General features: G+C 37.5%; 1 protein-coding gene and 1 long non-coding RNA gene across 3 annotated transcripts in view; one reads left to right on the forward strand and one right to left on the reverse strand.

Moving 5' to 3' along the window:
• shn (schnurri) overlaps positions 1-25,213 on the forward strand; it is a 605,061-nt gene that overhangs the window by 498,674 nt on the left and 81,174 nt on the right. For both annotated transcript variants that reach the window (XM_069848079.1, XM_069848080.1), the window contains exon 2: positions 22,430-22,486. In XM_069848079.1, the coding sequence (XP_069704180.1) occupies positions 22,430-22,486 (57 nt within the window). The remainder of the gene's footprint in view (positions 1-22,429; positions 22,487-25,213) is intronic.
• Positions 1-25,213, reverse strand: part of LOC138715305 (uncharacterized) — a 262,896-nt gene that overhangs the window by 226,851 nt on the left and 10,832 nt on the right. The window contains exon 2 of the long non-coding RNA XR_011336221.1: positions 24,499-24,590. This is a non-coding gene — a long non-coding RNA (uncharacterized lncRNA). The remainder of the gene's footprint in view (positions 1-24,498; positions 24,591-25,213) is intronic.

A 25,213-nucleotide genomic window follows, 5' to 3' on the forward strand; every position in this document is an offset into this window, starting at 1 on the left:
GCTGTAATTTATCTTCACATTTTTGCAAAGTTTGTAGGCGTAATATTATTATTACTAGTTGCGGTAGATTGATTTTGAGTCTTGTTCGAAGAACACACATCTGGATTTAGAATATCAACAGCAGATAAATTGGTAATACTGGAATCTGAATATTTGGCAGTTATAGATTGTCTGTGTTCAGAAGGGTGTGCCTTATGTGATTTTTAACAGATTTGTAATATTTACCACATAATGTACACTGCTGTTTAGACTCGTCTTGGAGCACCTGAGAATTAACAGAATCAGTCATCATCCAGGAAAAGAAATCCCTTGTATTCCTCTTAGTAACTATGCAGTGAAGTAAACAAACTCTTCTTCAGATCAGAACAAAATTATTCTGATTAAGATTATGCAAGTCACACATATAATCTTGCCTTACTAACATTTCTAAAGATGTATCAATGACCAATTCACATTAAAACAATATTATACGTCTCTAGAATAATAACGCAATAATACTATAAAAAATCAATAAATATGTTAGAACAACACGCATTGAGATACAACATCAGGCATGGCCTCCTATTTCATTATGTGAAATATTATCTACTGCAAATTTTAATTTCTTGTAAACAAATTTCTTGTAAGACATTTTTAATGTCATTTTAAATGTTACTGTTTAACATTCTTTGTCTTTGGCAACCTCACCAAGTTGAGGAAGATTAGATTATATATACCGGACAGCTGTATACTAGCAGCATTGACGTGAGTGCGAAATATCGCGGACTTGACATCTAGCGGAGCGGCGTGGAATTGCGTCCACAAATACAAATATGAACATAGCGGAAATCGGACTATTGTTTAAAACTTGAGGTTCTAATGTGGAATAATATACGAGACGCTTAAGAAATGTTGAAGAGTATTTAATGTAACATTATTTTATATATCAAAGCTAGATATTATGAGAAATATTGCATGCTTCATATTATTTTCCGTAATTAATTGTTGCGTATTTTTCTTTGCTTTAGTGAGACAAAATTAATTCTGATATTAAGAATTAATTTACAATAATCACCGCCATTTAAGATGCCATTTTATATACCCACTGCTGACAACTACAAAGATAAAAATGGTGGTAATCTGATTCTTGTAATAATAAGTAAAGGCATGTGCACAACAATAAAACTTAATTTGCTAAAACCTTAAAATTTCCAATATATTTTAACTTCTATTCATTTATTAGGCATAAATAAAAAAGCTAATTTTTATTGTTCTATCAACACAGAGACAAAGGCATTAGGCCTAATAAAGAATTTATGAACTCTCGGAAATCTAAAATACGATTTGGAGCAATTTGTAATGCTGTAACTGTAGCAATTATAAACAGCACATATACACCCTGACATTTTAACACGACACTAATTAATAAAACTATTAACTAGCCCAGCAACAATATACATTGCAGTTGATTACAGCTTGTTTCGCGAGTATCTCCACACCGGCCGCCTAGGTAGCAGCACCAGCGTAGTTCGCGCGCAGAACTGGTAGCTGTCCGGTATTATTATAGTAAGGTATTTGGTTAAATGTAATAGTTATTAATAGATAACGCAAGTGAGGATAATGGAACAAATATAAAACTGACAGAATTTGTAATAATTGTTATTTCCATTGAAGATACTCGCATATCTAAATCTTTTGAAATGAATTAACGGAGCACATAGTCAAAGATGACAGAGATTTTTAAAAATCAAATGCGGTAGCTGGTCGCTATGCACAAACTACAGAACTTGTAAAATGCTTTCAAAGTAGCACGACCTTCCGGTCATGTGCTCAGCATTGTGTAAAACGCCGTTTTAAGACAAAAGAAGAGGAAGGGACACATTCTCTGTGCTAGTGAAAGCAGACCATAGGATTTGTAACCCTATTTACTATAGAAGCTGTAACAAGTATCGTATTAGCATAAGAATCAATAATTGATGTTATTCAACATGGGTTTTATTATTTACACTCTGTAATGTAACATGGCTTCGCTGCATTTGGAGCACACATGTAATTTCTGAGGTAAAACTGACAATCTTATTGGTGTCATTTAATGTGATACATCCTACAGATTTTTTATTTACTTTAATCACTTCGGACAAGAGAAAGTGGAAAGAGGGAGACAGATTCACGCAGTGATGAGAGCGTTCGTTGCCATGGTTACGCAAAGCATCATCGGTAGCATCGATGCCAAGCTGCATTAGAGAACTCTGACCGACCAGGCTTGCAAGCCTCGTGAGTTCATGACAGTGAAGCAGTTTCCGTCATTCGTATTTTAGAAGAAATATACCGCAATTTACCAAAATGTCTTCAACAGATAGCCCCCACGACGAGAATATACGTGAAGTGCATGTCCTTTAGTTACGTTAAGGCTGGTCCACAATAAATCGGGAACGAGAACCAGAACGAGAATTGGAAACGGAGGGCGTGAAAATTAAGATTTGTGACTCACAATAAACCGAGAACGGAAACAGCTATGCATATCGATATGTATGTCAACGATATGTAAAGTCGATATTACGCATTCTGATGTTATATGTGTATAACTGACCAATGACTTTCTCTCATGAGAACAAACTAGCCAACATAAACATGAGTTAACCAATTTCAGAATTTATGACACAGAATAATTAAGAATTCAATGTACGTGGTAATCTGGTGTTAGACTGACTGTACCAGCTTTACTTCTGACAATTTTAGAGTATTTTTTGCGCATTTTTTGGAAATTTTTGATCAGTGTCTTGAAACCCGGATACATATTTTGTTCAATAAATGAGTTCAAACAAGAAGTGTTATAGTACAAACCAAACTGCATTTTGTGCAGATATTTGGGACCATTGCACTGCTTTCTTATTTGCGGTTTGACTTTCCTTTCTTCTTATCTCGTATTTGGTTACCTAAGTTTACGTGAACACAGATCGCCCACTGTTTGGTGCTACTGACATTTGCTGCGTTCTTACAATTCGCAGATAACAAAGCAAGACACTCCCTCTCTTGGGAAATGTGTGCTTATTTACATCCTTGTATACATCAATGACAGTGCTCTGTGGGATAACATGAGGAAAAAGAGCGGATTCCTAGAAATCTTTATCATCGTGGTTTTTGCTCATCGTAACAACAAGTCGAGTCCATCATTAAGGCAGTCATTCTCTCTGAACTGTGTCGCAAGTCTGCAGGAAGCACGTATAGACTTCAACACAACAATTATAGGTATACATCATGGAGAACGTCTTTGGGTCTGAACTGCGTTCTCTTGGGAACTTGATATTCGAGCATATCGATTTTGATAATATTAAAATAAAGCCTGTCGATCCAACTTTCGGTTTTTAATCTTGGAAATTTTTCTAGGTTCCTTCAATGGAACGGCAACGCGTGGAGTGAGATATAAGTCACTACCGGCTTAGGGTTCACAAAGTTTTTTACACGCAGCCTTAAATTCCCTCGCAAGGACGCGCTCTGGCGTACTTTCTAGTTGTCTTCCTCTCTAGATCCCTCACTATAATTAATTCAATATCCAAGCAGATTATTCGAGCATTAATTTGTCGCGACTATCCATCTTCCTTAGTATTGTTCAGACTTCTGTTACGTACCAGTGATGAAAGTAGAAATAAAATTGAGTTGATGCAAACGTTCGTAGAGTATTTCCGCTATGACCAAAGCTTTTATTTGAGATGAATAGAAGACAGAAATCAATCTAATATATTCTCCTACATTATCTATAACTCTCTTCCAACGCTGGGGTAGTTTTTTTCGATCCTGCGTCTGAAGAAATCTGCTGGTTTGAAGTTAAAGAAGTCGTCGAGTCAAATTTTTTAAAGCATCTTCGTTATGAAAGGATTTCTCTTGAAGATGTTGGATAGATAACGGAAAATGTGGAAATCTGAGTGTACAAGATCGGGAGAGAATATGGGGGATGAGGAATTACTTCCCGACCAAGATCCTGGGTAGCTGCTTTCGTAATGTTAGCAGTGTGCGGTCGTTTTTCTTTCACTGCGGCTGCAAGACATCTGAACTATTGGCAATAAATGTCAGGAGTTATGGTTACATTCCTGCGTGGGAAACAATTATTAGTAGTACACGACGCCTTTTGTGGATGGTCACTAATTTTTGGACGGGGTGTTGCTTTTTCGTTAGGGCTCAGCCATTCCTTTTCTTTATGTTGACATAAAGGCACTATTTTTCGTCACCGGTAACAATCTTGAATGGGTATGGTCGAAGTTGTTCACGAACTAGCCGATGACGAGCAGGCAGAGAAGCAAAATGACCACCCGGTCATTTCTGTTGTTTTGAAACTTAAAGCGTGCCGTACCCATACACCCGATTTTTTAACATTGTCCATGGAATGAAAATATCGCACGAAGGTTAACTGTGGTCACATTTCATCACAACTGCCAGTTCTCGGGTTGACTGACGTAGATCATCATGGATTAAAACTTTCAGAAGGTCTTCATCAAACCCCGATGGTCTTCCTGAACGTTGCAAATCACCCACGTCAAAGTGCTTTCTCCGATGACATTTTCCCCGTGCACGGCACAAATGTTTCGAGCCATCTCCGCTGCCTTTGCTCCTCTATTAAACTCAGAATAATATGTCGGAAGTGTTCATTTTTTCCTACGACATTCCATCTTCTTTAGCCCATAAATAGCACAAACGATCTTAAAATCCGCAAAATTCAAGGGGTATTTACAAGCACAATGCTCTAAATAACAAATGACAAACGATAAGCAGACTCCTAATAACGCAGTGTTGTGATGATGAACAAAAACGTTAACTTACACATCAATCTAATAATAATAATAATAATAATAATAATAATAATAATAATAATAATAATAATAATAATAACAACAACAACAACAATAATAATAATAATAATAATAATAATAATAATAACAGGAAGGCAGAAAATAGGACAGATTGGGAAATGCTGAGTTTGCAGTGAAAGGTCTGCCATTTGGCAGAACACTATGTATGTATGCATGCATGCATGCATGCATGTATGTATGTATGTATGTATGTATGTATGTAATAATCTTCTTCAGACATTGCTCAATAATAATAATAATAATAATAATAATAATAATAATAATAATAATACTTACTTACAAATGGCTTTTAAGGAACCCGAAGTTTCATTGCCGTCCTCACATAAACCCGCCATCGGTCCCTATCCTGTCCAAGATTAATCCAGTCTCTATCATCATATCCCACCTCCTTCAAATCCATTTTAATATTATCCTCCCATCTACGTCTCAGCCACCCCAAAGGTATTTTCCCCTCCGGTCTTCCAACTAACACACTATATGCATTTCTGGATTCGCCCATACGTGCTACGTCTGGATTTAATGTTCCTAATTATGTCATATGACGAGTACAATGCGTGCAGTTGTGCGTTGTGTAACTTTATCCATTCTCATAATAATAATAATAATAATAATAATAATAATAATAATAATAATAATAATCATAATAATCATCATCATCATTATAATCATAATCATAATAGCAACAATAATATAATAGGTTAAGCGCAATTCATTATACATACATACATACATACATACATACATACATTACATACATACATACATACAAATCTTGGATTATATCTCTGGCGGTCAGTGGCCGTTAAATTTCAAGTGGCTTATCTTACAACTTGGGCGTCAGTGTATTGAAAAGCTTTACAACTTTCCTTCCATCGCCTCACCTCCCCACTGCAAATGTGACGGTGCACAGAGGCAGAGATAAAATACGAGATCTGTACATGGTGTCTATTTTAACGTCAGAGTTTTTCAACCTTTTTCTTGATTTTCTTCAACTGTCAATGAAGAAGAACCTGTTCGAATCACAAAAAGCAACATACTCTTTTGAATGCAGGACGTATTGGTTATAAGTTACTAAATATGGATAAAATGTGAGGTAATAACTGATCAATATCCTCAACGAAGAGGAAGGCAGAAAATAGGAAAGATTAGAGAAAGCTGGGTTTGCAGTGAAAAACCTGCCCTTGGGCAGAACACTAAATGAATGAAATGAAATCCTCAATACTTAAAATTCTATGGAAGATTATGTAACTATAATAATAATAATAATAATAATAATAATAATAATAATAATAATAATAATAATAATAATAGCTACTTGTATGAAGCATTCCGTATTAATTACACCGTACAGAGTAAACCGCACACAACCATATTAGCGGAAATATACATGAATTTTCAGTTCGCATTTGACTGATGACTGCCTATACGAGATGCATAAACAAATTACGGCCGTCTGTTCGAAAAGAGTGAAAATAGAGGAAAAGTTGCCTCAATGCAACGGGCATAGACTGGTAATGCAGTGGAAAGTGCTTTGGTGAGGAAACGTGAAAGTAACTACACAGTGCTGGATCTTTTCCTGGAGGTCACCAACTTGTCCACCGTTTGCCTACAGATGGCGACAAGGAAAACTGTAAGAACTATATAACAAGTTCTCAACCGACTATATTGGTAAAGGCATAATTATTTCCTTACGTCATTGATTAAAAGGATGAAGAGTTCACCTATTGCTTTCAAGGAAAAGAATTTCTCACATACTTTTAATGTTTGTACCATATACTGCTGCTGCATGTTGGGATCCTTACAGATTAGAACATATTAAGATATTGGAAAAGATTAAAAAACGGGCTTTCAAGCGTTGTCGTAATAATTCAATATTAAAATGGGACACACTCACGGACAGGAGAACGCGAATTCGATTATGCGGAATGTACAAAACATATAGAGGTGAGTCTGCCTGGAGAAAAATAAAAAAATAGGGTGCAGCCGGTAAATTACTCTTAAAGGAACGACCACTCATATAAATTGAGGGAACGAAGACAGAGGACGGACATTGGAAAATTTTCTTTTCTCAATCGTACTATCAGGGACTGGAATGCTTTACCTACAGACTTACTAAAGTCTTTACCAGTAACTAAAAAGTATTTAAAAACAGACTTAAGGACTTTACTAATATACACACTATTTAAAGAGTGTAATTGATGTTTTGTTATTTGAAGTGTTATATCAGTGAAGAAGTGTATTGTGTCAGTGAAGTGTAAAGTATGTTTTGTCAGTGAAATGTGTTGTGTAAGTAAAGTGTGTTTGTGTCAGTGAAGTTTTATGGTTTATAGTGGTAGTGCAAAGTATTTGAACAGTGAAATGTTTTTGAAGTGTTAGTGAAATGAGGATAGTATCAGTGAAATGTGTCACAGTTCCAGTGCAGTGAGTGAGTTGACAGCGAAATGAGTAGTGCTAAAAGGTACTTGTGCATGTATGAACATATCATACTTGTGGGTTTTAGTTCGAACTTAGGGTTAAGACACAAATTACTGTAGATTTACTTTAAATGTTATTTTAAGTGATCGTGCTTTATTTAATTTAGGATGCTCCTTTGTTGTTGTTATTATTATTATTATTATTATTATTAGTAGTAGTAGTAGTAGTAGTAGTAGTAGTAGTAGTAGTAGTAGTAGTAGTAGTAGTAGTAGCAGTAGTAGTAGTATTAATTATCATTATTAATTGTATTTTATTAATTGTGTTTATTATTAATTGTCATTGTTGAGTGTAATTAGTTACCACTGCCACGGGGTATTTACCCACTTGCAGTGTGATTAAATACATACATACAGAACTTCGTATTGAAAATTTTGAATTTATATAAAAATGCATGTAAAATGCAGACATTAAAATACTTATTTCACACAAGGTAGGCTAATTATCACGCTCTTAATTTGAACTGGTCCATAAATATTCTAAGCAAATAACAGAGATTTCTTGAGTATCAGTTTAACTCTCGAAAACCAAATAAGCAACCGGTGTTCTCAGGGTTAGCAAGCGAGACTCGTGCTACGAGACTGTACTCAGAAATGGGTTCGAATTCAGCTTGAACCGATTACTTTTTGGTTTTTTCAAGGCTTTGTTAAACTGCAAGTCGACTTTTAGGTAATCTCATGGCGGATCCTCGGACTCATGTCGCTAAAACACATCGTACCATCACAATTTCAACCACGATAATTAATTCCGGTATAACGAAATCCTGCGGAGAATAAAATTACTTTCGTTATACTGAAGTTATTTCATTAAACTGAACAAATACAACGTAACAATAAAACATTCCAGTCACGCAATACAGTAATCAAATGAATGCATTAATGGGATATTTTTTCATTGCTTTTGACTTCTGATTTTTATCTAATTCATATTATTTAAAAAAACTTCCTTTAAAGGGAACTGTTTACATTTTCACTTCGTCTTGCGTTGATTGGCATGCTTTACCCAAGGATACTTTCTTCATACTGAAATTTTAAAACAGAATATGAGTTATTTCGGATATCAGCAATAGATACTAGTTAGTTTCTGGTGACCAAGTCAATGTTTCGATCCGATGCTCACGATTTAAACCAGGCGACAGATTTTTAAGAGCTATAAAATTCCCCAGCAACCATCATAGTGGCTCATTGCTAGCGCACTAGGCTTGCAAGCCAGGAAGCCTAGCTTCAAATTCTGGTTGATTCATCCTGAATTTATAAGTTGTGTTCGGCAAGCTCGTGTTCAAGACAAGGGGGGGGGGGAGTTCTCTGGACTTTCCGGTTTCCCTGTGACATCCCAAAATTTTTCATTTGATCTACCGCCTGTGGTGCACTCCGGATAGTCTCTGTCGAACTACATGGTTCACTCTTCTCTGCACTAGCGACATCTATGAGCACGCACGTAGAGTTAGAGCAATTAACGACAAGTTAAGATGCCTGCCCACCATCGGCGTAGCACAGTCGGCTGAGGCGCTTGCCTGCCGATCCGGAGTTACGCTTGGGTATGTGTTCGATTCCCGCTTGGGCTAATCACCTTATTGGATATTTCCGAGGTTTTCTGCAACCATAAGGCGAATGTTAGGTAATCTATAGCAAATCCTAGGCCTCATTTCGCCAAATAGGCCTATCTCGCTATTACCAAAACTCATCGACGCTAAATAACCCAGTTGTTGATACAGCGTCGTTAAATAACTGACTAAATATCTGCCATTGGACAAAAAGATTCTTAGCTTGACTTTCTTGGTAGAAAAAGTAAATTCACAGCAATTAAACGAACTCTATGCTTTATTGAGGTGACAAAGTTCACCGATGATTTCTCATTCACGTCAAAATTAGAATGTTTGTACGTTCCAAGTTTTATTTTCTAGGTTGGCTTAGGACTGGCGTCGTGAGGATCCCTCATCAGAGAAGTCCTTTGTGACCCGGGAGGTTAAAGACAATATGAATATCTCGATATCGTGACGCAGAAGAAAAAAGACTGCATGCATATATGGGCTGCTGATCCGGAGCTGCGTTCGGGCTTGGGTTGGATCCCCCTTTGGTCTCATTGAATGATTTCTTCCGAAGTTTTCCCCAGCCGTGGGACTAAAGCCGGATGGTCTATGGCGAGTCCTCGGCATCACTTCATTTCACCCCTTTGATTTGATTACCTGCTTGGGTTTTTCCGAGGTTTTCCCCAACCAAAAGGCAAATGCCAGGTAATCTTTTGGCGAATCCTCGGACCTCACCTCATCATTGTAGAAAATTACTAAATTGTAAAACTGTAAAAATTGTAAAATATTGTAAAAATTTGTAAAAATTGTAATTGTAGTACTGTAAAATTTTGACTTGTTCCACATCTTAAAGCTTCATTGCTCATGTAAGATCTATGGAATATAATAAATCAATGAATGAAGGAATGAATGAATAATTCTAGTAGATACACAACATAAAAACTGCCAAGACTACACATTTTAGATACTTCAGCTAACACTTCTTGACTTTGTCTATCAAAATCTATTCATCAAAACAAGTTCAAGATATCTCAAAACGGGTGTTCAGTTTTTACTTTCTCCTTTATGTAGTATATAAAGTGAGTAGTAGGATTCTGAAAAATATATTTCGAAAAGTTCACCAAAATACACTTTTCGGTATTTTTAATATGGAAAAAGTTGTCCTTTAATGTCTTGCGCATATTGCGATTCTATTTGAATTATTATAGGCCTACAGATTTGTTTCATATTCAGAATCTACTCTACGAGTCAACTTCTCCGGGAATGTTGCACATGAAATGTAACTATTCCCACCCAATTAATGAGTCTTTATTGTAAAAATACAAAAAGCGATTTACTGAAAGTTACTTATTTATTATGGCTTTTAAGGAACCCGGAGGTTCATCACCGCTCTCGCATAAGCCCGTCATCGGTCCCTATCCTGTGCAAGATTAATCCAGTCTCTATCATCATATCCCACCTCCCTCAAATCCATTTTAATATTATCCTCCCATCTCGGCCTCTCCAAAGGTCTTTTTCCCTCCGGCCTCCCAACTAACACACTATATGCATTTCTAGATTCGCCCATACTGAAAGTTAGCTCTATAAATTTTCATCTTGAATATTGTCTTAAGATCAATTGACAAATGAAATCTGCACAGAACGTTTGACATCGTGAGTTTGATTTTTGCGATAGACATCATCCTAATACGCATTACGACTAGAACCAATTGGGAATCGCAAAGCGTGCATGCAGCGGAGATCGGGTTCACTTCAGCCAGAGGTCAGCTACCGAGACATTGAAGATGAGCGCTTTCGTATTAGCCGTAGCAGAAAAAAAATACCACATTATTCTTACTAGACATCACAGATGGCTAAAAAAAACTATCAGGAAATGAGAATCGTGTTTCTGCTATTGTGTGACAATAGGCTATGTATGAGAAACAGTCCGCGAACGAGTTCAGGTTCTTCCGCTTGCTACCTGTAGCAAGCTGTACAAATAGGAGCGACCAAAAGACAAGAGTGAACAAAATTAACATTATGAAGTCGAGATGCAATAACTCTTTATACTTTTGTTTACACATTTTTAATAAATGCAATACAATTATTTTACAGCAGAAGATGTTATATATGTACGATTTTGAATAATCAAAAAATGTTTATTAGTCATTACAATACGCATTGGATAATTTAAAATAACTGCGTACACGTAGACAACTTTCGAAACTGCTGGAGTATTACACCATTGTAGCCATAAAATAAATAATGTTATACGAAAATAAACCTTTTAAAATAAAATTTCGCCACAATCTCTTCTTCGATTTCCACCTTACACCACCCTTATTACGCCTCGCAAAATGTTATTTAAAGAAACAAATGAAGGGTTCAGAGCCATGGTGGGCCAAGCGCCATTTATTAAAAACGAAGAAAGCAAGGATTACAGTTAAGTGAATATCATAGTTTTATGAAGATTGACATATAATTTAGTTTTAATGTTCATGCTTTATATTATTAGCTATATTTTTAATTAAATTATGATAATCACTTAATTTTAACTCTTGTTTTCTTCGTTTTTTTATATATGTCGCTTGGCCACTATGACTTTGAACCCTTCAAATCTAAACATAGGGCACTCATCATGATCGAATGGCTTGGCCTTTAATCTTGGCTTTGTTAGATTCATGAAAACCTGCCGGTACGTATGTGCTGCTGAAAATTGTAATACACTACTAATTATCGCTACAAATTTACGAATCCTCGGACTCAGTTCATAGTTCAAGGAATTTTGAAAGCTGAAGAAGTCCTTGTCCTTGTCCTTGTCCTTATACGTACCTTTCAGCAGGGCAGTATGTGAAAGATCAATTAATTTTAGCTGCAACTCTGGAAGCAAATTTCCTGTATTTGCGGAATGGGGGGCGACAAAAAAAGCTATCATTTGTATTGAATCATTTCCATTTAGCGTCTCTGAACACTTCATTTCTTAATAATGTAATTTTTCCACATATTAAGGACAGTATGTTTCCTCCTTGTTCTATGCATCGCTTCTCTACTTAACGTATGCATGGACAACCTTTCCAACCTTCTTTAGATGGGTTCTAGTAGGGGAAATAATTTAACCCGCTCGCAAAGCAATCTGCCCGCCACGTGCTTAAGACCGCACGGACTTGAATATGTACCACTGGGCTATACGAATATAACATCCGTTTTGTAAGTGGTCACCCTGGCACAGTGGAGAAAAGTTCATGTATTATATAATATTGTAATATTAATGATATTGTAATATTAATAATATTGTAACATTAATAATAATAATAATAATAATAATAATAATAATAATAATAATAATAATAAATGATATAATAATGATAATAATAATAGTACACACAAGGTCAAGCCATACCTTCGACACTGTCTATAAAAAAGAATGTGATCTTGAATCACGCATTAAGTATGCATGCTTAGTGTCATGATCTGTGTTGTCACAGGCGTCTGACTGACTCTATATTACGAGTCTCACCATATGCCCGTTTAGTGCCAGGTTGAAATATGGACAAAGGTGAAAGTACCGCGGAATAATACTATGAAAGCAGAACTAGCTTCGTATTTAACATAACATGGATGAATAATTATATAATAGAATGCGAAACTTACTGAGTTTCCCGTAACACATGCTAGAGCCGCTAATGTAGAAACTGATCTCGCTGCCATCTGTTGGATGGTGGAGAACTTATTACATCTAGCAGCGCACCAGTAGCGAAAACAGAAACTAATTACTCCATGCATTTAGCAGCGCACCTAGTGACGAAAATGTTAAACTATGCAGAAAATATTGCTTCCCCCCACTCTCATCGATATTCTCAACTAACCCAATTTAAAATAAAACATTTACATTTTTATTTCTCACGCCATCTTCCACTGAAAATTCTTACAGGAAGATAAAAGAGACGATCTATTTTACACTACCCAATTAAAATATAACCAAACAGGGACAGAAAATAAAGCAAAAGGTTAGATAATTGGAATTGTATACTTTGTGTATTTAGTGTACAGTGCAATGGAAAAGTCTGCAAAAACTACTTAGATAGTTCAATTTATTATATTACTATTACTTTACAATATATTCAACAACACTATTTTTACAACGTCTATAAACATCACTGTTTAACATACACTGCTTATACACACACTTAGTATCACTTTATTAGCAAGTTTATGGCTGCAGCCGCGTGTCTTCTCGAGCATAGTCTGTTCGTCTCGAACGAACGGATAAATAAGAGAACTCTGGGTAATCTACCCAACACGTAGTTCTAATGTTCACCACCCACAACGTCCGGCGCTGATCATCTTATTTGAACCCCCTTCCGTCAGATGGTGCTGACCGCAGTTTCGCATCCTATTATATATTCATCGATGATGATAAGATGAAAATGAGAAGTGGGTTGGTGTGACTGCAATTGGTTTCTATTTAAAGGCTCGACGTTAAGGCTGGTGATGAAGTTACAAATGTGATTTATTATTACAAAAAGAAATACGACGTAAGTTTTGCAACTAATAGAACCCTAAAATCTCACTATGTGCGAGAGCATAAGTTAATACAAAAGAAACCCCCTGCGGTGGCTGAGTGGTCAGACTTTCAGCCTCTCACGCAGGCTGCCCGGGTTCGAGTCCCGGTCAGGTCTGAAATTTTTCATTTGAAAAATCCATAGTCACCTTGTGGCGGACAAATGTCGCAGTTAGGATTTTTCTCGAGGTTCTCCCGTTTTTCCCCATATTAGGCATTTACATAATTTTGTCACCATTTCTCCATTTCGTTATCATTCCGTAGCATTCCCTGGACGCCGGCTGGCGACGCACGGTGGGTGCTGCCCTAGGGACGAGTGGGGTTGCCTGCTCGAAACCTGGGCACACAGAGAACCTTAGTGTGGTCAGCCAGTGTGAGTTTGAGAATGCGTCACTAGAGGGTTAGCGCAGTAGATCTCAACAGATCGCAGTGCTAGGGCATAGTGCTCCCCTCCGTAAATTCCATTCCATTCCATATACTTAGTACAAAAAAGCCATGAAGGAAGAAAATGACATTTTGTTGCTACAGCAGCATCAGTAAACAGAAGCGATTCTTTCCTCCGGGAGCCCTATTTTTCCCTCTTTGAAAATCACAAGCCGTTTGTTTATTTTTATTTTCTGCACAGTTTGCGGTCGAAGATAAGAATACTAAGAATCGGCCAGCCGGTCTGCCGACGAGGAGTTTCCGGCTTTGAACCATTACTCACTCCCACAGTTTCCGTGGAATTCGCGACCAGTTTCAGTTTCACAATAGTGTTACCTACTCGTAACCACAAAGATTTCTCCCCTCTCCCTGGAGAGTAATGCCAAAGTTTACCGTTCATGGACACATAAACAAGAAATTACCTCATCCACTTGGCAGAACTAAAAATAAATCTACGACTAAATCTCATTTGTGGAAAAATGTCAGCGATATAATCTCTCTGTTGTAGCCTACTGTGAGGTACAAATGGCTGTTCACAGACACGCATGTACGAGGTTTTTATTGAGTGCTGCATAAGAACGGTGAACAATACTCTTCCTCCTTCTCTATATACACATGCTATATATAGTATGTATATATTGCTAACCGCTACTTAACGAGAAATCGTAACCCAAAACCCGGTAAGGGACACGGTGACGTATGTATTTCTCGGATTAATCGATACCGATAAAAGAAGAAATGCGGCATTATTTATTATATTAACATCTGCTGACTTCCTTATTTCTAATGAATTTGCTATACAAGTTGGTTTTTCATTGTCCGAGGTCCTGCCTCTCACTCTGGCGACATGGGTTCGATCCTCGCCTGAGGAATTTGTGATGGTCAAAGCGTGTATTGAAGGAATTGTCTCCAATTCTTCTGTTTCCCTAACCACCACCACCACCACCACCACCATCGTCTTCACTAACACTCAACAATAATTAATTACCTACCCTTCACTGTGCGATGTCTCGAGCCAGAACTCCAGAGCAAATAAAAAAATTACTAATATGATGACGAAACTGTACATATTGTGTTTAATGGAGATAATTATATTACCGTAAGGAAGTAGTCTTTAAAATCTTGTGACGGTTTTAAAAACTACTTCCTTACGTTTTTTTTATGAAATGCGCGAATGGCACAAAGCCACCCTCCTGGCACAAAGTTACCCCTCGCGACGGTATAGTAGCCTATTAATGAGCAGGTATTTATAACAAAACAGAACTTTCTTATTTTAGGTACCAGTACTATTAGAATAGCATGCGATGGAAATCGAATTAATCATTTTATTAATTAACTCAAGGTCAGAGTCTCCAGCTACAACGCTGACGGACCTGGTTAGATTCCAGGATAAGGGCTGTAATCATATTAATAACTTGGCCATTGTCACGCTTTTGGGAATGTCCAATATCGATGCACGATCCTCTTGGAAATGAGGACGAAGGAGCTCAAAGGTACAGTTCTTTAATGTCGATTAAAATTTTAGGACAATTTTAATTATAACGAAGGAATTGGATATTTACAATATCTTATCTGACAATATGACAACCTGCTCGAAATGAACATGTGTATCAGTTTGATGTATCAACTGCATGGTAAGGAGAAGTGACACTAGGGAGGAAATTAAACGCAGAATCAATATGGGAAATGCCTGTTACTATTCGGTAGAGAAGCTTTTGTCATCTAGTCTGCTGTCAAAAAATCTGAGAGTTAGATTTTATAAAACAGTTGTATTACCGGTTGTTCTGTATGGTTGTGAAACTTGGACTCCCACTTCGAGACAGAAACAGAGAATAAGGGTGTTTGAGAATAAGGTTCTTGGGAAAATATTTGGGGCTAAGAGGGATGGAGTTACAGGAGATGGAGAAAGTTACACAACGCAGAGCCGCACGCATTGTATACTTCACCTGATTAGGAATATTAAATCCGGACGTTTGAGATGGGCAGGGGATGTAGCATGTATGGGCGAATCTAGAAATGCATATAGAGTGTTAGTTGGGAGACCTGAAAGAAAAGGATCTTTGGGGAGGCCGAGACGTAGATGGGAGGATAATATTAAAATGGATTTGAGCGAGGTGGGATAAGATGATAGGGACTGGATTAATCTTGCACAGGATAGGGACTGATGGCGGGCTTATTTGAGGGTGGCAATGAACCTCCGGATTCCTTAAAAGACATGTGTAAGTAAGTAAGTATGGTAAGGGGATTCGAGAACAACGTGATTAGAAACAGGTACTGAATTTCACAATTATAAACTGTTTAGTTCAAAGGACGCAGGATTGTGTTCTTTCATATAGTACTGCCGTATAAAATAGTGCGTCCTTCTCTCAAAAGTATTAAAAGAATTGAATTCCAAAATCAAGTGCAATTATTGATTGAAACGTTTTATGGAGTCTGTCAGAAGTACACAGAATGTGAGTGTACCACATTTTAGGAAGAGAGTTGTAGTGTGTGTTGGGATTTAAGCTTGTTTTCTTTAATGAGAAAAGTGACCTAATCAAAGTATTAGGTAGCAATCTTTAAATGTCATGCAATTTTACAAATTATTGTTTTTAAGTCCATGGAGTGTTACATAACTTGAATGGTTCGCAAAGACACCATGTTGCAACGATTCTCCTTACAGTTTTCATATAAAAGATATAACCATAGCCATTGGCCTGAAATTTTAGCTCACCACGATGTGAAGAATCATTTTATTAATTTGGGATCATCAACAGAATTACTGCCTCTGGAGATTCGGAACTACTATATCTACAGGTTCCATCGCCAGGCTCGTATCGCCCCAGAACCTGAATACTAGGCTCGATGACAAAGTGTAGAGTAACCATTTTGTGTCTGCTTACCGCCTAGTTTAGAGCCTTAGATGCCCTTTTCATTTTCATCAAGAATGGTGTTCATATTGCCCTGATAGAATGTTGTCTGTGGTGGGGGGTTGCTATTAGATGTGCTCTGAAATAGTTGTTATGCAAAGGGTATGTGAAGGGTTGTGTATTTGATTTTTCTTCTGGATGATGTATAGGAAGATAGATTAAATTTATGCTACAGCTCACAAGCAAACATTCTCATGGGGGCAGATAAAAAGTTATTTTTTTCCTACATTTAATCACAAAACGTAACACAGTAGCACCTCTATTATCCGTGGTAATGAAGGGGGTGGGGTGAATGGTTAATCGAAAAAAGTCGGATAATCCGTACTATAAAAGGAGTTCATAATCTAAGTGCATAATACAGTTTCGTAATTTCCCCTGTGGTCTTTTCTTTTAACACGCTAGGTAGTGGATCATAAGTTCACTAATTTAAGTCTGATTTGCAACGACGGGTTTTAATGGCCAAGGAAACTCCTTATTACGGCTGTCTGTGGAAAGATAGGAGTAGAGGTCTCATGTTGTAGATTAAAAACTTGATGCGCTTTATATTTTGTTTTTCATTAGATCGGGCACAGTTGTAATTACTATCGTATTGTGATGCGACAGTTTCTCTTTTCCCAAACCACTAAATTATTTTCACTTTTTTTTTTTTCGTAGCAGACACGTTTCCTTTTGACACCTGTGAAAGACATTTTGCATAGAAGTTAGACAGTACGACCACTCGAAGGGTAGATCATACTGCGTAGGATAACGGTTTGTATAAAATATTCTGTAGAAAAAAAATCGTAGCTACTAATATAATGTACATTACTTCATATTTTTTTCTGCAGAACAAAAAGAGCGAGAAAGACAGTCGGCTAATCCACCAATCGGTTAATACGGTGGCGGATAATCAGAGTTTTACTATATAGGTTTTCTGTTCATTTCTATTCCACTACAGAGTGGAAGTGAAATAACCTTGGAGACTGAATACAGGATGGAACTGAAATAACTTTGCAGATTGAAAGGGACGATAGCATACGCTTAAATGAATATAAAACGTATGTTATGTTTTGTGATTAAATGCACGGTTCATTATAAAATTAAGTTAGAAGTTCCAGCAGTCTGGCAACCTCGACGCTAAAAGTCTCCGCTCGTATCGCAATACAGATGTAAGAGGTCAACGAACTCAGCTTACGAGTACTGTCTCGCGCTCCCTTTTAGTAGCTACAACGTTGCGATGTGGATTGCATCGTTCAATGGTTTGAAATTAATGATTTTTAAATTAAATTTACACGATAACCGCCCACGTTACTGAAATACGACAGATGTATAAAAATTATTCTTTATTACATTTTCTATCGATATGGACAAAAATCACGATCCAATTCGCAATATTTACCGAATAGGAAGGTGTTAAACATTTGGGGGAAAAAATATAACATTTTTTCTGAGAAAAGTATGAACTTTCCACCAATATGGTATTACAGTTTTTTGTTACATACAACATGAGCTATTCGCTCTAAAAATCTGCAGGATTATTTCACTTTCATCCTCTATGAAATAATAATAATGAATTATTGTGTTTAAGTTATTGTTAGAGGGATTATAGTGTTAACGGAGTTCCAGATTTATTCATGTTATTTTTGTGTACAGAATTTTAGTGATTATGATCCAACAAGCTACGCTACGTCGTTTAACAGAGTCCTTGACGTATTATTATGAAGAAATAATTAATTATCATTGTTACTAGTCGATAGAATAGTTTGTGGACAGGTCTTTTAGTTTTAGTTATACAATGGCACGAGATTTTATCCGGAACGGGTCCTTGAACTTAGGCCTGCTTTGAACCATTGTGCGCTCTATATATGCGATAATTGTGAATCCAGTGTTGGCAGGTGGGCCATCCTGCCTCAGCCTCTGATAGAACCAGATCCCTTCCGCAGGCGAGTAACCTGGTAAGCTCCAAGCCCTTCTTGTATCAGCATCGAAAACACGCACTACCCACAAAACTCCCAGCCTATTTTTTTTTTTTTTTTACTATTGTGGACGATACATGGATTAAGGGAAGGTTTAAAGTGTTGGTGAAATGATGGAGGGAAATGGGATTACTCCCAGAAAAAATCCTCTGCATCGTCTGCTTTGTCCACCACAAATGCCATCACGACGTGGCCGAGGATCGAACCCGGCCGCTTGGGTGGAAGACCAACGCAGTAGCGTCGAGTCACAGAAGCGGCCATGTACAGGTATAGTTTGCATAGGTAATAATTTAGGTGAAGCATTAGTATGAAAACAAAATTATAAAATAATACTGTACATACCATATCTTACGTTAACTGTTGTCCCGCGCCGTAGCGTCGTGGTCTAAGGCATCATGCCTAGGACTCGCGCTACGGAATGTGCGCTAGTTCGATTCCTCATAGGGAATGGATTTTCTCATGAAATTTCGGCCAGTGTCCACTCAGCATCGTGATGAATTTTGGGAGCTATGATAGATAGCGAAATCCGGTTCCGCGAGCCAGTTGTAACGGCTGGGGGGGGGGGGATCATCAACACGATACCTCCATTCCAATTGGATAATAGTTTACCACTGCTGAGGCATGTGGACGTGAGGCCAGCAGTCGGCTAGTCGGTCATGACCCTTCATGGGCTGTCGCGCCTCAGATTTATTTATTTTTACGCCTACATGGAAAATAATATTAAGGGTAACAACTGATGTACGCGATGCTATCCGTGATGCACTTCTTACGTAACTGACAAGGCAGACACAGACTTTTGACAGACCTGAGAGGGCATATTTTTGTAATAACAACAGTATTGTAAACTATAAACTAGAAGACGCACGATTACCATATGTAATTATAGTCTTTCAAAATAATTTCCACCTCATCGATGGTCCGTCGCCGAACTTATGAAAGGTGACAAGCTCCATTTACGGTCTATTTATTGGTCAGTATGCGTAGATTGCGTCTAAAAGTAGAAGACAATGATGTCGGCCTGAATACGATTCTTTCAACTTCGGGAAGTAGCCGAAAGCCACCGGCGTAACTCAGACGGTAGCGCGTTTGCATGCTGATCCGGAGTTGCGCTCGAGCGTGGGGTCGATTTCCGCTTGGACTTGTTAGTTATCTGATTTGTCTCTTTTTCCGAGGTTTTTCCTAACCGTAAGGCGAATGTAAGGTAATCTATGGCGAATCCTTGGCCTCATCTCGCCAAATATCACCTTGCTCTCATAAATTCCATCGACGCTAAATAACCCAGTAGTTAATACATCGTCGTTAAATTAAAAAGTTTAAAAAACCAAAGGACTCGTGTTAGGGGAATAAAGTGAATGTTTCCTTGCCTCTAGAGAAGAATGACAACGAACGTTATCGTGCAAAATAATAATAATAATAATAATAATAATAATAATAATAATAATAATAATAATACTTACTTACTGGCTTTTAAGGAACCCGGAGGTTCATTCCGCCCTCATATAAGCCCGCCATTGGTCCCTATCCTGAGCAAGATTAATCTAGTCTCTACCATCATATCCCACCTCCCTCAAATCCATTTTAATATTATCTTCCCATCTACGTCTCGGCCTCCCCAAAGGTATTTTCCCTTCTGGCCTCCCAACTAACACTCTATATGCATTTATGGATTCGCCCATACGTGCTACATGTCCTTCCCATCTCAAACGTCTGGATTTAATGTTCCTAATAATAATAATAATAATAATAATAATAATAATAATAATGCTTTATTTATTCTGGCAGAGTTAAAGCCGTGAGACCTTCTCTTCCACTCAAGAGAATAAAAAGAAAATACATGATAATATAACATTAATACAAAATAAAGTTATAGGTATACCTAAAACAAAATCGAAACAGAAAAATATGCACAAGTCAGAGAATTGTCGAACTTAAATATTTACTTAAACTGGATGACAAATTAAATTATATGATTACTTTATTAATTAGTTACTACTATGAATTATAATATATACCCTGGGATACAGTGCGTTCTAAAATAAGATGTTTCAGTTTGGACTTGAAAGCGTTTAGGTCGGGCAGCTCCTAACATCTGTAGATAATGAATTCCAAGAATGGATAGTGTCTATTGTAAATGCCGAAGAATACGCGGAAGTTCTGTGGAGAGGGACGAACAATAGTATGTCGTGTTATGACCGGGTATACAGATTATGATGTGTGGATAGATTATGAAATCGTGATCCAAGTTATTCAGGGGTTGATATATGCAAAATCTGATAGAGGAGAGACAGTCAATGCAAACTGCGTCTGTCAGCCAGCCGGAGTCAAGACAATTCACTGAAAGACGGTGAGATATTATCGTAGAGACGGATGTTACATATAAACCGAACACAGGCATTATGGACACGCTGTAATTTTTAGGTCGGGTTATAGTTATAGCTGAGATCACTTAATAGAACATCGCAGTAGTCGAAATGAGGTATGATATGTGTCCAGATTAAAATTTGTTTTAATTTAAAAGGAAGACAATTTTTTATTCGTCGAAGTGAGTGCAGCAATAGTGGGTTTTTCCGACGAATTTTTTGGAACCAGATGGTGTTCACGGAAGTGACGGTAGTATCAAGCTCTGTCCAGAATGGGACAAGATGGCAGTTTTGAAATTATGAAGTTATCATTAACACCTTCAAAGTTCCTGGTTCTTGTCTTACTGCCTTCAGACATGAGCATGATGCTTGGCGTCCTTCGTACAATCGTAATGTCAGATCTGATTCATAGGATCTAATCCATGTTTTATCAGTAACAAGTCCGATAAAGGACATGTTTTCCATTGCATTTGTAATAACATAGGCTACGCATTTGTAAAGAGATGGGTTTGGAAGTAAATCCCGAAAAGACAAAGTATATTATTGTGTCTCGTGACGAGAATATTGTACGAAATGGAAATACAAAATTGGAAATTTATCCTTTGAAGAGGTGGAAAAATTCAAATATCTGGGAACAACAGTAACAAATACAAATGATAATCGGGAGGAAATTAAGCACAAAATAAATATAGGAAATTCCTATTATTATTCGGTTGATAAGCTTTTATCATCCAGTCTACTGTCAAAAAATCTGAAAGTTATAATTTATAAAACAGTTATATTACCGGTTTTTTTTATAGTTGTGAAACGTGGACTCTCACTTTGAGAGAGGGACATAGGTTAAGGGTCTTTGAGAATAAAGTGCTTCGGAAAATATTTGGGGCTAAGAAGGATGAAGTTACAGGAGAATGGAGAAAGTTACACAACACAGAACTGCACGCATTGTATTCTTCACCTGACATAATTAGGAACATTAAATCCAGACGTTTGAGATGGGCAGGACATGTAGCACGTATGGCGAATCTAGAAATGCATATAGAGTGTTAGTTGGGTGGCCGGAGGGGAAAAGATCTTTGGGGAGGCCGAGACGTAGATGGGAAGATAATATTAAAATGGATTTGAGGAAGGTGGGATATGATGATAGAGACTGGATTGGTCTTGCTCAGGATAGGGACCAATGGCGGGCTTATGTGAGAGCGGCAATGAACCTCCGGATTCCTTAAAAGCCAGTAAGTAAGTAGGCTACGCATTGGAAGGTGTAAAAGTAGAGAAGAAAAATACAATCCTGAACAATATGATTATTATTATATTTCTTTATCGCAGCATATTACGTAGCTCTCTATTAATAGGCCTAAGTACTACGGATTTTCTTCTATATCTTCTTTTCTCCTTTTGCAGGGGCAACGCAAAGCAAAGATGAACACCAATCGAAGAAAAAGGCAGCTGACAACAACGGTACGCAATCATTAATATTGTACTAAACAGCAGATGTTGATTATCTTCAGTCAATTCAAATCCTAAGTAGCTAAAATAGATAGTAGAGCATTTTAGAATACATTAAGATTGTAACAGGTTGAAGTACAGTTAGTAAAAATAATTTAAACGTTAAAAGTGATACCGATTATACGAGTACATTCCCGTACACCCGTGTAGTTGGTCTCCCAGGAATGTGATACGATGCAGTAATTTCCCGTTGTTTTCGGACAAGCATTAAAATTATCGTACCAGTGTAAATAAGTGCGAGATGAGATTTTTTCCAAACTGTACAAAAAGAGATCTAAATGACAATATCTGCAAAGAAATCAATACCAGTACTGTTTACGCCTATATAACCTAAATAATAGATCAGATGGATATGGACAAAATTAGAAACGGAACCTCTATCTCGTATGAATGTAAAAGAATACCATCATTAACACAAAAGTATCAATCTACGTAAAGTATCAACCTAAAAGCAAAAGATACGTCGGACGTCCCAGGAAAATATGGACTGAAACGAATACAACGTGAAGCCGGGGCAAGCTTTAATGCCAGAACAATGAAGTGATGATGATGATGATGATGATGATACATGTAAATAGTAGGCCCTACCAAAATGGAATGTTAATAATTGGAACTGGTAGATCGTTGATTGTTCCCTCTGCATCCTCGAGTTCAAATATAAAGTCTACCGGTAATATTAATGGTGGACAAAACGGTGTAGAGCAGATTTTATTGGGATAATTTCATTTCCCCTACCATGGTTCTACAATTTTTCATTAATCACGGTTCTTTTAACACCAGTACAGAAAGCAAGAGGAAATTACTGCATCCTACGAGATTCTGGTTATGTGTTGTGAGCTGTAAAAATATCTAGCTTCGATAGTTTTTGAGAAAAAGTTCCATACGTAAGGCATAATTTGACATTGTCAAGATAGGCAATTCAGTATCCACTTAAAAATTATTAAATTTTATGAACGATTACAAGAATTCGGAATCGTACTTGGTGGTCGAGTGTTAAGCATACTTCATAAGAGATCCGCTATGAACCCTTTGTGGCCTGAATTTGTTTCTGATTTTCCACAATTATGGGTGCACAAGTTCACAGGCACACCATGAAGAAACAAAATAACAAAGCAATCCTTCCTAATAACAGTTGGCCAAAGAACTGTCGGGTGCTGCACTCTATCGGTAAAGGTAAAGGTATCCCCGTAACATGCCATGAAGGCACTTGGGGGGCATGGAGGGAGTCCCATGCTTTCAATGACTTCGTCACTAAAATGAGGTGGTGTGGTCGGCACCACGCTCTGACCGCCTTTTACCCCCAGGAAAGACCCGGTACTCAATTTTATAGGAGGCTGAGTGAACCTCGAGACCTTTCTGAAAGTTTGGCAACGAGAAACAATCCTGTCACCACCTGGGATCGAATCCCGGATCTTCCAGTCCGTAGCCAGCTGCTCTACCAACTGAACTACCCGGCCGCCCCACTCTATCGGTAAAGAACGAAACTACTTCTGAGGATATCAAAACTGGAATCTTCAAGCAAATCATATGAGTCGGAGATTACAGAAATGTTAGCGATTCCAAATGGACTCATTCGCGCGGAAAGGGTTAAAGGGTTCAAATCCTGTCGCACTCACACGGTCACCGGAATTCCACTATGTCGCGTCTAGTGAATCAGTTCGGAACTTGTGCCATCGCTGTTCAAGGGCTGTAGTTCCAAAAACGACGAAGAATGAAATAACGAATTACTGTGAGTCTTCACAATCTTATTATTTTCTAATTTGTTCAGCTTTCGTTTTGGAGAGAGATATTTAAGATCTTGACACATTCTACCACTTTGGCAAAAGTACAGAATACCCGGAAAAGATGCGTAAGTGATTTTTGTTGTGAATGAAGTACAGCGGTTGAAGTAGGCAAGGAGTATCGTTGTGCATAGTGTTGGCGGGCACAACTGAACGGTTCATTAAGTTGGTCATATACGATACCTCGTACGTGTGTCCTTCAGTGTTCATCCCGAAAGCGACCATTCATGTAATCCGTCCACGCCTTCTTCAATGAGTTCCCTCGCTTTGGCCATCTGCAAAGAACCAAAACAAAAGAAAGGAAAACTCAATTAATCATCTAGTTAAATCCAATTCTGAACAATACGTGACGCCTACTCCCCTATTACAAATTACAGTGTCACTGTGCTAGCATACTCTTTGTTACAAGTACAAGGTGAGACACAATCTCGAAATGGAATTGTTACATTTTAGTAGGCCTACCTAGTGGCATTCATACGAAAAGGCTCATCTACAGCTCAGTCTGCTGACATATTACGAATATATTAAGGGTTCGATTTCAGAAGATCCTGCGACATTTGTGATGGACGAAACTTATGTTTTCTTTATAATCTTCCTTCCAATACTGCATAATTATCATCATCTGTGAATAGACTCTAGTCATTTTAATGTTATTTAACAACGTTGTATCACTATAGGTACAGTTACCTAGCGTCGATAGAAATGACAGCGAGATAGTGTTTGACACTATCAATACCTGAAATCGCCATAAAATTACCAGACATTCTCCTTGTTGTTGGGAAAATCTTTCAACGAGACTAATTAGCCCAAGTAGGGGCTAAACCAACGTCCAAGCGCGTCTCGGAGCACAAATTCAGATCTGTGAATTTCAAAGGCATTAAATAAAAATAAGACTTAA

This window comes from Periplaneta americana, chromosome 15 (assembly GCF_040183065.1).
Source record: "Periplaneta americana isolate PAMFEO1 chromosome 15, P.americana_PAMFEO1_priV1, whole genome shotgun sequence".
NCBI lineage: Eukaryota > Metazoa > Arthropoda > Insecta > Blattodea > Blattidae > Periplaneta > Periplaneta americana.